Source organism: Capra hircus, chromosome 15 (genome assembly GCF_001704415.2).
Source record: "Capra hircus breed San Clemente chromosome 15, ASM170441v1, whole genome shotgun sequence".
In the NCBI taxonomy this organism is placed as follows: Eukaryota; Metazoa; Chordata; class Mammalia; order Artiodactyla; family Bovidae; genus Capra; species Capra hircus.
This window is the reverse complement of record NC_030822.1, coordinates 29,866,681-29,882,385: the sequence shown is the minus strand read 5'-3', so window position 1 is coordinate 29,882,385 and position 15,705 is coordinate 29,866,681. Positions and strand designations below refer to the sequence as shown.

Below are 15,705 nucleotides of genomic sequence, written 5' to 3'. Positions count from 1 at the left end.
CTGGCAGGTTACAGTCCATGGGGTCGCAAAGAGTCGGACATGACTGACAGACTAACACACACACACACAAAGGAAAATACTGGGCCTCAAACCTGAGAACCCAGAAACTGTGTGGTCCAGGGACATGAATATTATCACTTAAACTTTGCTTCGTTCCCATCTTTACAGCCACTGAATCTGCTGTGATCTGGAAAAGATGGTCTAAAACAACAGAGCTTAGAGCAGGTCTGGGGTAGTGTCCCAAAGGAAATTTAGGGCACTGTTTCCAGAAGGAGATGAATAAGTGAGAGCTGAGAGGCAAAAATATCAGGTGTCCAACTCAGTTATGTTTCCAGACCTGAACTTAAGAGGGATATATAAACAAACAGCAATGATTCCATGAAGTAAGACAGGAACATGGTACAGTGGAAGCTCTGAGGAAGAGGTGTCCAGCTGTGCCAAGGAGACTGGCAAAAGCTTTGGGATAAGAAGTGAAAATTTAGGGTGAGCCTTGAAAGGTGAGTGGGAGTTTGCAAACAGAGAAAGGGAAAACAACAGATAGAAGAAACGGCATGCAAAGGCCTAAAAACATTTTAGATTCGAGAGTACTGGGAAATTCAGGCAATGGTCTGATATCACAGCAAGTTGCGTCATGAGAAGGGGTAGTAGGTGGGCTGGGTTACTGAGAACCTCCCACAGACAGGGCGAGAAAGATGCAAATGGATGTTCCAGGTGCAGCGGATTCTTTACCATCTGAGCCACTAGGGCTTCCCTTACTTCAAAATCTCTCCATTAATGACTACAGCATGACTTAATCTTCTAGTTGTTCACTAGACAGTTATTACATTATTCACACACACATTAAGACAAACATTCATTCTCACAGACAACGCAGTTTGATCTGAAGGTGGCTGGCCTAAGGATCACATCTGGCCCACATATTGTTTTATCTGGTCACCACAGTGGTTTTTTACAGTTTCAAATTAAAATGTGATATCACTACATACCCCACTAAATGACTAAAGGTGAAAAAGACAACATTAAATACTGATATGGAACACCCCTGGGAAACTCATATAAGTGTAAACTGGTACCGCTGCTTTGGAAACTGATCAGGTAAGCCAAACATATGCATATCTCTTAACCCATAGATTCTACTCCCAGGTACTCTCAAACAAATGTATTCATGTATTCATCTAAAAATAGTAGGTACAAATGTGTCATAGAAACACTGGAAGAAAACTCAAATTCTAGAATAGGTGGATTCATTGGTATATTCCATTCACAGAATGAAATACTTGTCAATAAGAATTAATTATCCAAAAGTATACACAAAATCATGAGTGAATCAAAAAATCAGAGAGGAAAAGGGGATTGGGGGTGGGAGTGGGAAAACAGTTACACTGTAAGTTTCCCCTTCCTTATTGAAGTAGTATAATATCAACCTTAGTATATGCTGATAAATCAAAGATGCACACTGGAATCCCTAGACCAACCAATGAAAATATCACATGAAGAGGTTAAGCTAAAAAAGCCAATAGAGGAGTTTAAAGAGTAGATGCAGCAAAGAAAACAAACACCAACACAGCAGACTCATATTCAAACATACTGTAATTACATTAATTTCAAGTGGGCAAAAAGCATAAATTAAGAGGCAGAGATTATCAGAATAAACAAGCAAGACACAACTATGTAACTGTGTATAAAAGATACACTTTAAAATACACAAATAGGTTGAAGGTGAAAGGACAGAAAAAGATACATCAGGGAATTCCCTGGTGGTCCAGTGGTGAGGACTCAGTGCTCTCACTGCTGCGGCCTGAGTTCAGTCCCTGGTCAGGGAACTGAGATCCCTGAGCTGCGCAGCAAGGCTGAAAAACAAAGATATACCATGCAAAGAGTAGGTAGCAGAAAGTTGGAGTAGCTATTGTAGTATTAGACAAAACAGACCATAAGACTAAAATAATCAGAAATAAAAGAAGGGCATTTCATAAAGAGTCAATACATCAGGAGGATGATAGCAGTTCTATGAGAGAGATTTACACCTATAAATGCATACATTAAAAAAGAAGGAAGACCTCAGTAACCTAACTAGACACCTTAAGGAATCAGAAAAAGAGCAAACGGACAGGGAGGCCTGGCATGCTGCGATTCATGGGGTCACAAAGAGTTGGACAAGACTGAGCGACTGAACTGAACTGAACTGAAACCCAAAACTGGGAGAAGGAAGAAAATAATAAAAATTAAAGCAGAGATAAAAGAAATAGAGAAATTCAGTGAAACCAAAAGTTAGTTCTTTGAAAAGATCAACAAAATTGATAAGCTTTAGCTAAGGGGGAAAAGAGTATGTCAAGGCTGTATATTGTTACCCTGCTTATTTAACTTCTATGCAGAGTACATCATGAGAAACGCTGGACTGGAAGAAACACAAGCTGGAATCAAGATTGCTGGGAGAAATATCAATAAACTCAGATATGCAGATGACACCACCCTTATGGCAGAAAGTGAAGAGGAGCTAAAAAGCCTCTTGATGAAAGTGAAAGAGGAGAGTGAAAAAGTTGGCTTCAAGCTCAACATTCAGAAAACGAAGATCATGGCATCTGGTCCCATCACTTCATGGCAAATAGATGGGGCAACAGTAGAAACAGTGTCAGACTTTATATTTTGGGGCTATAAAATCACTGCAGGTGGTGACTGGAGCCATGAAATTAAAAGACGCTTACTCCTTGGAAGGAAAGTTATGACCAACCTAGATAGTATATTCAAAAGCAGAGACTCCACTTTGCCGACTAAGGTCCGCCTAGTCAAGGCTATGGTTTCTCCTGTGGTCACGTATGGATGTGAGAGTTGGACTGTGAAGAAGGCCGAGTGCCAAAGAACTGATGCGTTTGAACTGTGGTGTTGGAGAAGACTCTTGAGGGTCCCTTGGACTGCAAGGAGATCCAACCAGTCCATTCTGAAGGAGATCAGCCCTGGGATTTCTTTGGAAGGAATGATGCTAAAGCTGAAGCTCCAGTATTTTGGCCACCTCATGCGAAGAGTTGACTCATTGGAAAAGACCCTGATGCTGGGAGAGATTGGGGGCAGGAGAAGGGGACGACCCAGGATGAGATGGCTGGATGGCATCACGGACTCGATGGACGTGAGTCTGAGCGAACTCCGGGAGTTGGTGATGGACAGGGAGGCCTGGCGTGCTGCGATTCATGGGGTCGCAAAGAGTCGGACACGACTGAGCGACTGAACTGAACTGAACTGAAGGGGGAGAAAAAGAGAGAAGACTAAAATCACTAAAATCAGAAAATAATAGTGGAGACATCACTACTGGTTATATAGAAATAAAAAGGACTATAAGAGAATAATATGAACAATATGTATGCCAACCAATTGGATGACAAAGAGGAAATGGAAAAATTCCACACAATCTTCCCAAATTGAGTCATAAAGAAATAAGAAATCTGAATAGATCTATAGTAAGGAGATTGAATCAGTAATCAAAAACCTCCCAATAAAGAGAAGTCCAGGACTAGATGACTTCGGTGATGAATGCTACCAAATATTTAAAGAAGTATTAACACTAGCACTTCTTAAACTCTTCCCCATAAAATGAAGAAGAAACACTTCCTAACATTCCATGAGAGTGGTATTACATGATATCAAAGCCTGACAAAGACAGTATAAGAAACCTTCAGACCAATATTCCTTATGAATATTCATGTAAAAATCCTCAGAAAATTACTAACAAACTGAATTCAGCAGTATATTAAAAGGAATGTACACAACGATCAAGTGGGATTTATTTATTCCTGTAGTGCCAGGAACTTTCAACATATGAAAGTTCATCCATTTAATACACTGCTACTGCTAAGATGCTTCAGTCATGTCCGACTCTGTGCAACCCCATAGACGGCAGCCCACCAGGCTCCCCCGTCCCTGAGATTCTCCAAGCAAGAACACTGGAGTGGGTTGCCATTTCCTTCTCCAATGCATGAAAGTGAAAAGTGAAAGTGAAGTCGCTCAGCCGTATCTGACTCTCAGCGACCCCATGGACTGCAGCCTACCAGGCTCCTCCATCCATGGGATTTTCCAGGCAAGAGTACTGGAGTGGGGTGCCATTGCCTTCTCCGATTTAATACACTACATTAATAAAATTAGGGCTTCCCCAGTGGCTCAGTGGGTAAAGAATCTGCCTGCAATGCAGGAAACACAGGAGATGCAGGTTTGAACCCTGGGTTGGGAAGATCCTGTGGAGAAGGAAATGGCAACCCACTCCAGTATTCTCGCCTGAAAAATCCCATGGACAAAGGAGCGAGCAGAGCTACAGTCAATGGGGTCACAAAGAGACACGACTGAGCAACTAAGCAGCAATAGCATTATTAATAAAACAAAGGGAAAAAACCCATGATCATCTCAACTGATGCTGAAAAAGGATAAAATTCAATACATTCTCATGATAAAAACACCCAAGAAACTAGGAATAGGACTTCCTCAACATGACAAATACTATATATACTACCCACAGCAAATATTATATTTGGTGGTGAAAGACTGAAAGGCTTTCCTCTAAGATCAGAAATGAAAGCATGCCTACTTTTGTCACTTCTACTGGAAGTTTTGGCCAGAGCAATTAGGCAAGAAAAAGAAATAAAAGGCATCCAAATTGGAAAGAAAGTAAAATCATCTTGTTCACAGATGACATGATCTTAAATGTAGAAAATGCTATATATTCCACAAAATATTGTTAATAAACCAATTTAGCAAAGTTTCAGGATACAAAGTCAACACAAAAATCAGTTGCATTTATTCACTAGTACTAAACCATCTGAAAAGAAAAGTAAGGGGAAAAATTCCACTTACATTAGTATCAAAAAGAACACAACACCGGACTTCCCTGGCAGCCCAGTGGTTAAAAATCCCCCTGCCAATGCAGGGGACATGGGTTCGATCCCCGGTTCAGGAAGACTGCACATGCCACAGGGCAACTAAGCCTACTGAGTAAGCCTGCACTCTAGAGCCCATGTGCTGCAACTACTGAGGCCCACACACCCTAATGCCCATGCTCTGCAGTTAGAGAAGTCACCACACTGAGATGCCTATGCGCCACAGTGAAGAGTAGCTCTCCCTGGCTGCAACTGGAAAGCCTGTGCACAGCAACATAGATGCAATAAAGCAAAAAACACTTTTAATTAATTAAAAGAAGAATGAAATATTTAGGAGTAAACCTAACCCAGGAGGTGAAAGACTTGTATGCTGAAAAGTAGAACTCTGCTGAAAAGAATTAAGACATAAACAAATGCAAAGTTCTATGGTCTGAATGTTTCTATACCCCAAAATGCATATATTAAAATCCCACCAGAAACTAAAACACCACTGTAAATCAATTATAAGTCAATTAAAAATATATAAATTGTTTTAATTTAAAAAAATTCCTTATACTCTAAAGGTTATGGTATTAGTAGGTGGGGCTTTGGGAAGTGCTTTAACCATGAGGGCAGAACCCTTATATCAATGGCATTAGTGCCTTTATAAAAGATGCTCCAGAGAGATCTCTGGCCCCTTCTGCCCTGTGAGGATACTACAAGAAGTCAGTGACACAAAAGAGGGCCCTAATCCAACCAACTATGCTGGCACCCTGATCTTGTCAGATTTTTAGTCTCCAGAACTGTGAACAATCAATTCCTGCTGTTTATAAGCTACCCAATCTGTAGTATCTTTTTATAGTGGCCTAAATGAACTAAGAGAGAAAAAATAATACCAAGGTGTGAAAGTGCTGCTATAACAAATACCTAGAAATACAGAAAAGAGCTTTGGAAGTGGGTATAAGCAGAGTTTGGAAGAGTTTGGAAGTATGTGCTAGAAAAAAAGCCTGTACGTTTAAGAACGGACTCGCAGGGCTCAGAAGGAGAGCTTAGAAAGCCTCTCTTTTTCAAGAATACTTAAGTGGTAGCGACCAGAATACTGGTAGAAATACAGATGGAAAAAACCATTGTAATGAAGTCTCAGATGGAAATAATGTGTTACTGGAAACAGGAGAAAAGGCAATTCTTATTATAAAGTGGCAAATATGGGTTTGATTCCTGGTCTGGGAAGATTCCACATGCCTCGGTGCTGACCCCTCACTCTAGAGGTCAGAGCAGCAACTACTAGAGGCCTCACGAGTGCGGCTAGAACTAGAACCCGAGAGCTGAGCTGCAATTACTGAGCCTTCACTCTAGAACCTGAGAGCTGCAACTACTGAGCCCAAGTGCCGCAACTACCGAAGCCCTTGCACCCTAGAGCCTGTGCTCTGCAACGAGAGAAAACGAGAAGCCCGTGTACCGCAGCTGGAGAGTAGCCCCTGCTCACAGCAACTAGAGAAAATCTGCGTGCAGCAGTAAAGATCCAGCGCGGTCAAAAACACATTTAAACTGAGAGATTGGGACTGACATATATACATGATTAGTAAGAACCTACCGTATAGCACAGGGAACTCTACTAAAGTACTCTGTAATTACCTCTATGGGAAGCCCTACCTCTATGGGACTAGAATCTAAAAAAAAAGAGTGGATAGGGACCTCCTGGTGGTCCAGTGGCTAGCACTCCATGCTCCCAGTGCAAGGGGTGGGGATCTGAACCCTGGTCAGGGAACTAGATCCCACTTGCTGTAAGTAACAGCTTGAATACTGCAACTAAAAGATCATGCATGCTGCAATGAAGATTGAAGGTCCTGTGTGTTGCAACCAAGACCCAGTGCAGCCAAAATAAACTTTAAAAAATAAAAATGCAAAAGAGTGAATATATGTATAACTGATACACTGTGCTGTATAGCAGAAACACAACATTGTAAATCAGTTATATGTCAATGAAAATTAAAAAAAAAAGGATGTGCAGCTGAGTTGGGGATTGTGTGATGTTTTACAGTGTATTTTTGCATGGAAATTTTCTTAAGGTTGGCAGGTGACCTGTTGTCAACGTAACCTGTTCTGTGACCAGCTTATCCTAACAAAGGAGTCTCTGCGTTGGTGGCAAGTGCTCTATCAGCTTTTAAATGCTCAACCCATGCCCAACAACTTTATAGCTGCTCCCAAGATTTCCATTAGCAATAGCCTTTACCTACGCAAAACACAATGGACCCAGTCTGGTTTTTAAGTCAGACCCAGTTGAACTGTGGTCAGTAACCACCAACAGTCCCTGATGTGGAATCTGGGGATAGAACCAAATGATGGGGTTTTCCACTCAAAATAGGGAATGGTGGAAAGCCAATTAGATTGGGAGCTCCATGCAAAGAGAGCAGAGCTCAGAAACAAGAGGAACTTGCCCACCATCTTTGGAAATAGTGAGAAAGACAGAGAACTCAAAAGGGTTCATGGGTTTGCCTGTGTTTCTCGTCATCCCCAAAGCCATCAGAAGTATCATTCAGTTCAACTGCTGCCAGCAAATCTGTTTAAAAAACAAAATTCAGCTGAGTAAATTTGAAGCTCTAATTGGCTTTATTCAATGATACATTAATAATAACCCATCTAGTGGACAGAAAGGGACTCTGAGGACCTCTACAAAACAGAAGGCTTTTATAGGCAATAGGGGGTGGGAAAAAAAAGTTTCTAGTAAAGAACAGATTGATCTTTCTAGAGGGGACAAATGGGATCTATTGGGTGGGTTCTCTCTCTAGTGCTGACCAGGTAATTCCAGGTCAAGTGGTTAAAGGTCACATTCTAAGAAGCTGAAACTGCAATTAGGTTAGGTTAAGTCCTGCTGACATGTGGCTTAGCACAAGTGACTCCATTTGGGGTTTGTAGTTTCATTTTTAACATATGAGGAGAGAGAAATGATTTAAAAGGTGGAATTCTTAGGACGTTCCTGGCAGTCCAGGAGTTAAGATTCTGTGTTTCCACTGCAGGGAGTGCAGATTTGATCCCTGTGAATGGAACTAAGATAGCTGATGCCATGTGGTGCACTGAAGTGAAATGAAAATGAAAATAATAGAAAGGTGAAATTCTTAATCAAAGGGGAAACAGGAACTCGAAATTTGAAAAATTCTCAGCCTATTCATATTGAATAAGAGAGTTCATTTAAGAGAGAATACAAAGGGTGTGGCAGGATTTGCTAAGATTTATATGGAGCTACCATTTCAACAGAAGCTAGGAGCTATTCTAGACAATGGGGAGATTGGTTGGTCATCTAAAGACAGGACCTATTGTCCAAGGCCATAGAAGAATGACCCCAAAGGCATTGCCATCACTGTCCCAAACTGAAAGGGCATATAAGGACAGATTAATTTCAAAGGAGAGGCTTTTGCTGCCTGGTACCCTTTCACATTGCAGGATCTGATCCCCAAAATTCTGGCATCTAGCCCCTCAGCTGCCCTCGGTGTAGTGCAGGCCTTGGTGGCAGTTCTTTCAGAGGTGTAGCTAGCTCTGTCCACCCAGATTCCAAAGAATGGACCCTTCTGGGCCTCTGGTGTGCAACCCCATCAGAGAACCACCTTAGGGTACAGCAGAGAGCTCCTATGATGGCAAAGCCCAGAAGAGTTGTGGGGGTGGGACTGCTCTCAAACCCCCAAACTGGTAGAGCCAGTTATGAGTGTGAGATTCCACTTCCAGAGCCAGAAGCACAAGACTCCAACCTACAAGAGCTGGGGTGTGGCCATTCCAGTTAGTCCAAAGTGCAGGTCCCTGCCCCAGTGTACCTTAGGGTTTTGGACTTGCTTAAGACTTGTTACCCCTTTCTTCTTTTGTTTAGCCATGCCACGTGGCTTGTGGGATCTGTTTCCTGACCAAGAATTGACCTGGGGCCCTCGGCAGTGAAAGCATGAAGTCCTAACCACTGGACCACTAAGGAATTCCTTTATTTCTCCTTTTTGAAGTAGGAATGTCTATCCTATGCCTGTCCCACCATTGTATTCTGGAAGCACATAACTTGTTTGACTTAATGGGTTCATAAGTTGAATCAACACTGAATCTCACCCATGTAAAAAAATTAATCAACAGAAGCGTCAGAGTCAGGAGACCAGAAGAGGGAGCTCTCACACTCTGCAATGATAGTCTTTCCTGGCAAGGAATCGGCCAATGAAAAGCCATGAACTTTCTCCTAGTCCTCCTTCTTTTCCCCACTAATAAACCATTCTCCTTCCCTTGCCATGCAGGGACTTGCCACAGTTGCAGATCCCAAACTGCAATTCTCTGCTGATTCTGAATAAAGCCTTTTTTACCGCCCCCGGAGAAGTAACTCGCAGCTTGTCTGTTTTAGGTCAACACCCATTTCTAATTTGGATGAGACTGGTGGCCTAGACGGTAAAGAATCTGCCTGCAATACAAGAGACCTGGGTTCAATCCCTGGATCAGGAAGATCTCCTGGAGAAAGGAGTGGGTACCCACTACAGTATTCTTCCCTGGAGAATTCCATGGAGAGAGGAGCCTGGCAGGCTACGGTCCATGGGGTTGCAGAGTCAGAAATTACTGAGTGACTAACAATTTAACAGATTTAGGCTTTACAGCCAGTACTTGAACAGGTAGATTTGGGGGTTACTGGGATGGAACGAATGCATTTTTCATGTGAGAAGGATATGGACTTTGGGTGGCCAGGGGAAGAAAGCTATGGTCTGACAGTTTGTGTCCCTCCAAAATTTTATACATTAAATCCTCCAAAAAGATGATGGTATTAGTAAATAGGGCTTTGGCACATGCTTAAGTCATGAGGATGGAACCTTCATGAACAGGACTACTTATAATGAAAACAGTGTGGTAATGCATAAGGACAGACACACAACAGAACACAGAAATAAACCCTCACACATATGGCCACTTTTCAACAAGAGTATGAAGACCATTCAATGAGGAAAGGACAGTCTTCAATAAATGTTGCTATGCAAACAGTATTTATATGCTAAAAAGAATGAAGTTGGACCCTTGTTATGTCATTTACAAAAGTAACTCAAATTGATCAAAGATCTAAGCTTTAAGAGCTAAACTATAAAACTGTTAGAACAAAACATAAGAAATAATCTTCATGATATTGGATTTGGCAAGGATTTTTCTGATATGACACCAAAAACATACGCAAAAAAGGAAAAAAGATAATTGGACTTGATTAAAATTTTAAAACTAGTGCATCAAAGGACACTATTTGAGAGTGAAAAGAAAACCCATAGAATGGGAGGAAATACTTGTAAATCCATATATCAAATTAGTATCTAGACTATATGAAGAATTCCTAACTCAATAGCAACAAAAAATATTAATAAACCACCCAACTTGAAAATGGTTAAAGGACTTCAATAGACATACCTCCAAAATCTCTCCGTAAAACAGCCTGCAAGGAACTTAGAACGTATACAAATGGCAAGTAAGCAAGATGTTCAACATCGTTAGTCATTAAAGAAAGGTAAATCAAAACCACAATGAGAAAGATACCAATACATGCCTATTAGGATGGCTATCATTTAAAAAGTCAGAACGTAAAGTGTTGAGGATGTGGAGAAATTGGAACCCTCATGCACTGCTTGAGAATATAAAATTGTGTTGATGTTGTGAAAAAGTTTAGCATTTCTTCAAAAAGTTAAATATAGAATTATCATATGATCCAGCAATTCCATTCCTAAATACTAAAAAGAAATGAAAACAGAGACTCAAGAGACTGGTACACTAACGTTCACAGCAGCATTATTTAAAATAGCCAAAAGATAGAAACAACACAAGTGTCCATCAGTAGTGGATGAATGAATAAACAAAATATTGTATATACATACAATGGAATATTAGCCACATAAAGGAAGCAAATCTGATACACATTACAACATGAATGAACACTGAAAACATCATGCCTAGTGGAGGAAGGGGGACACAAAAGGACTTGTGTTTCCACTTATATATGGTACCCAGAATAGGCAAATACACAGATAGCAGAATAGAAGTTACTAGGGACTGAGGAAAGGGAGAAACAGATTGTTGTTTAGAATAGTTTGCATTTACTAGAATTTTATATAAATGAAAACATACATATTTTTCTTTTTGAATACTTTTTTCTCACTGAGGATAAGTTTCAGAGATTCATTTATGTTGCGGGTATCAATAGTTCCTTCTGCTTTATTGTATATGATTCCATAGTATGTGCCATAATTTGTTTACATAGCCACTTTTTGATGGACATTTGGGTTATTTCTAGTTCTTGCCTAATACAAGCAAAACTGCTATGAACATTTGTGTTCAAGTCTTTGCATAGAAACAAGCTTTCATTTCTTGTAGGTAAGTACTTAGGTGTGGAATGGAAACTTTAAATACTAAATTTCCAAACTGTTTTTCCAAAATCTCAGATATCTAAGTACGAGAATTCCAGTTGCTCATCTTCACCTACACCTAGTATGACCAATCTTTTTAATTCTAGCCTTTCTGATATGTATATATTTCACTGCGGTTTTAATTTGCATTTCTCAAATGACTAATGATATCAAACATTTTTCATGGTTTTTTCCCTATCAACTTATGAGAATTCTTCATGTATTTTGAATACTGGTACTTTATCAAGCATGCAATCTACAAATATTTTCTCAATCTGTAGCTTACTTTTTGTTCAGTTCATTTCAGGCTGCCTAATTAAGAACCTCAGTTCCTCATTGACTGGAGGCTGCCTTCAACTCATTGCGGGGCCTCTCCACAGGCAGCTCAAATGTGGCAGATTGCTGCCTAGAAGCAAATGAGGAGTCAGATCGTGTGGACAAGACAAATGCCACAATCATTCATAATCTAACCTTCAAAGTGATGATGCAACCCTTGCTGTATTCTATTCCTTAGATGCAAGTCACCAGGTGCAGACTATATTCTAGGGAAAAGGATAATGAAATGAATGAATATGAATACTAAAGGCAGACATACCATTTCAGAAACTGCTTTGAGAAGATACACAGATGCCTATACAAATATTATCTTCAAAATTCTTTTTCAGTACTTTATAATTCTTCTTTGTTTTTATCTTACTGGAATTTCTGAATGTTGCTATGTATATTATTCTATTCCTAATCTTTACTTTTCTATTTCTTTGCTAATGAAACGGCTCCTCAATTTAATTTGCTAATTCAATCAATGCAATCCAGTCTACTACTTACCTGTATTTTTTATTTCAGCTATTATATTTTTCATTTAATAGTTGTATTTTTGGTTATTTTTCACTATTATTCCACATATTAACATTATCTTATTTCTTTAATATTTATCATGCCATATTTAAATTATTGGTTGTCTTTTCAAGTATTTCTGCTTCAAATGGTATTCACTTTTTCTTTTGAGGCAGTTTTCAGATATCCAACTACTCTAGCTTATGAGTCTGAATTCTCCTAGGGTTTGGGCTATAACTCTGGGAAGGTACACTGGGCAAGAGCCAAAGACCAGAATGCCAAGTATTAAGGCAGGGAAGGGACAAACCTTGGCACAGCTTTCTAGGAACCACAAGACTGCATATAACTGTTTGTTTCCATTCAGTTTCATCCCACCAAACCAAACCTTTAAATCCAGTCTAGGAAGAAGCACCTCTTGCAGGAGGCAGTCTCCCTAGATTACAGACCAGTAACTGATGTTTTCCAAGGATAAAGAGTGAGTGAAAGGCCTAAGGTAGATCCCACCTAGTTTCATTCTCACTACTCAAGGATTTTTTTTTTTTTTTTGCCATGCTGCACAGCTTGAGGGATTCTCAGTTTCCTGATCAGGGATTAACCTGGGCCATAGCAGGGAAAGCCCAGAATCTTAACCACTAGATCACCAGGGAACTCCCTCTCACAGATTCTATTCTGCCCTGACTTCACCCCTGCGGATATCTGCACCTGTAATCTAGGTTGGGGCCTCCATTTCTATAGTAATGGGGCTAGGTGTGGTTTGCCCTAAGGCAGGGATCAGCCCCTTTTTCTGTAAAAGGTAATAAATATTTTTGGCTTTGGGGGCCATAAAGTCGGTTACAACTACTCAACCCAGTCTTTGTAGGCAAGTATGGCTGAGGTCTAACAAAATTTAATTTAAAAACAGGTTGCAGGCTGGATTTGGTGGAAGGGTAGTTTGTCACTCCTGTCTCAAAGCAAAAGTGGAGTTAAGAGTGAGATGGCATAATCAAAACTTAAACTGCTTTCCTTGAGACATCTTATTATTGCCTCCACCTGTGACCCTATCTTTCAAGTTGCAGCCACTTTCCCTCACCCTCAACAGTTGAAGAGAGTCTTCTGATTCCCCTGAGGTTTCTCAGTTTTGTTGTTACTTATCTGGATTCCATATTCCCTTTATAGTTCTTGGGAGGAAGTAAGTAGCACATGGTAATTCATTACATTGGCAGGAATGGGAAACCAAGTCAATAATTGTTTTCTTTTGTGTTTATTTATACATTTTTTTGGCAGCAAAACTTTATTAAACAGAAAATCTGCACTATGAACACACTTCACTGCTTCTGTTGAAGAACCCCAAGCCAAATAAAAAGACCAATATTAAAAGCAGCATAACTGGTTACTGCCTTAAAGATACATCAAATGCTACAGTGTAGGAAGACAATCATCCCCATATCAGAAATCACAACTTCTTCCAAATAAAGAATATGACCGACCCATCTGCCATATTGAATTGATATTTATTTCAGGACATGCCATGTCAAAATAAAACAAAAGAGTCAACCCTTGCCTTTAACAATAATATTGTATTATAAAAGCACTTTACAACTCCATCCCATCTTTGAGTACAAGTTACTGGGGTATGTGGGCTAATGATTATCTGAAAGCATTTCTCTATTCAGACCCATAATCCAAGTGCTCTCTGAATATTATAAGGTGATATAGTAAGTGGGAAGTGGAGGAGGAAGAGGAAAGAGAGGGGAATAAGGTTCTCCCAGTTAAGGGCTTTGTTGCAATGAGGGGATGAGGAAGTATGAAGATATTTTTGCTGTCTTTTCATCCTTATACTGTGTTAAGTAATGCTTACAACATAAATTCAGCAGGCTTTTCCTGAGCTATAACTCAGAAATTTACTTCCTGCAAACAATGTATTTACAAATATGTTTATTAACTTACACAGCAATCTCACAATAACTAGTAAAGATTAAAATGGTGCACTCCTAGTATATTTGTTTGCAGTGTTTTAAGGGAAATACATATTGCCATTGTGATGAAGCTCTAAAGACTGAATAAAATATCTAAAAATTAATAGTTAAAAAAGGCCAAGAAATAAATATCAAAGAAAAAAGATTAATTGTAGCTTAAATATAAAACCAAATCACTAATTAACCAAACTATACAGATCTAATAAAAAGCAAAACCAGGTTGAGAGAACCAACATAAAAAAAAAATGCTGAAAAATAAGGCATAAATCTGCATAATGTTAAGTTTTATTTTCATTCTCTCTTTTCCCTCTTCTATGTATGCTTGTTCAGATCTGCCTCTAAGGGCTTATAAGAAAACTTTCCATCTTCAATTTGATCTCAAATGTCCTGGGCAAAGTATTTGCTATTCTGCTTAAGAGTCTACAGTTGGTACGCTTTAGATATCATTGTTTCCACTTGTTACAGTAGTTTTGATCAAGATGCCAAATTTAAATTCTTGCACTGGTTCTTCCTAAAGGAAATTGATTTCTACAGTGACTTGCCTGCATAGCATTTTTAAAAAAAGAAACAAAGGAAGAAATAAACTCAAGAGAAATCTATTGCTTAAAAAAGTCTTCTTTTTCAATCAGAACTCTATTTTGACAATTTTAAAATCTTGGGAGAATTAGCTCTTAGAAGAATTAAATTTTTAAAACTTGTTCTGAAGCGCTTTTACTTTTCTCTCCCAGAGTCTAACATGTGCAAGGATCATCTGTTTTGGTCAGAAATATATTTTATGTTCATTTACTTATAAGTACTTAGTATGGTCATTAGGACTCATTCTGAAGACACATCAGAAACCCTTTCCTTATTCCAGCACTGCCTTCCATGATAGCTGAGTTTTGACCTCAATTAAGGTCTAAGTAATTTATATCAGTGCTCAAGAATAATTTTGGATATCTTGGCTCAAGGCCTAGAGCAAGTGGTATCGCTAAAATACAAGGTAAATCCAGTGGGCTTGGTCTGACTTGGTCTGGCTTTGCCTCCTCTTGTTAGTTGAGGGAGGGTGGGTAGGACTAGGAGATGGGGTAAAGGAAAAGTGAGTACAGCAGGGAGAGATCAAGTAAGTCGGCATAGGCAAGTACTCCTATGAATAACTATTCTGTAACCAAGCCACATACTGTTGAGAGTTCCATCATTTTGAAGTACATTCTCGTAACATTAAAAATGAAAAACAATGTTAAGAAAATGTATCTAATTTTTAAAGTTATCACTGGAATATGCTGGAATCATTTGGCTTTTTGTAAAATATAAATAATGAAGACACTGACTTTTTTGTGCTTGTGAAGCTAATAGATCATCTCCACGATACAGGCAGCAATGATGAATTGCAATACGTTATTACTGAAGGGAAAAGGTTCAAGCCAATATTCACACTGCAGTCAATGAAAGAGTAAGGGGGCCAAAGCAGTGAGCTTCTGGAGGAAAGTTGAAGATGCCATGGGGGATTAGCAGGAACAGCCTCCTTCGCTGACTGGCTGCTCCTGAGGCTTTTCCAGTTTTATGTCAATCACTGAAACAAAAGTTAAGGAACCATAAACAGAGAAGTACAATTCCAATTCTCCTGGACACCAACGATTCTCCCATTCTTATTTGGCTTTAGAGCCTACTCATCCATTATTTCCTATATAGCTAGTCCACCACATGAAG

At 39.5% G+C, this 15,705-nt stretch overlaps 1 protein-coding gene across 2 annotated transcripts in view; it reads right to left on the bottom strand.

Annotated features, from left to right (window-relative positions):
- RAB6A (RAB6A, member RAS oncogene family) overlaps window positions 13,290-15,705 on the bottom strand; it is an 82,661-nt gene continuing 80,245 nt past the window's right edge. For both annotated transcript variants that reach the window (XM_018059367.1, XM_018059366.1), the window contains exon 8: window positions 13,290-15,568. In XM_018059367.1, the coding sequence (XP_017914856.1) occupies window positions 15,504-15,568 (65 nt within the window). In that variant the 3' untranslated portion in view covers window positions 13,290-15,503. The remainder of the gene's footprint in view (window positions 15,569-15,705) is intronic.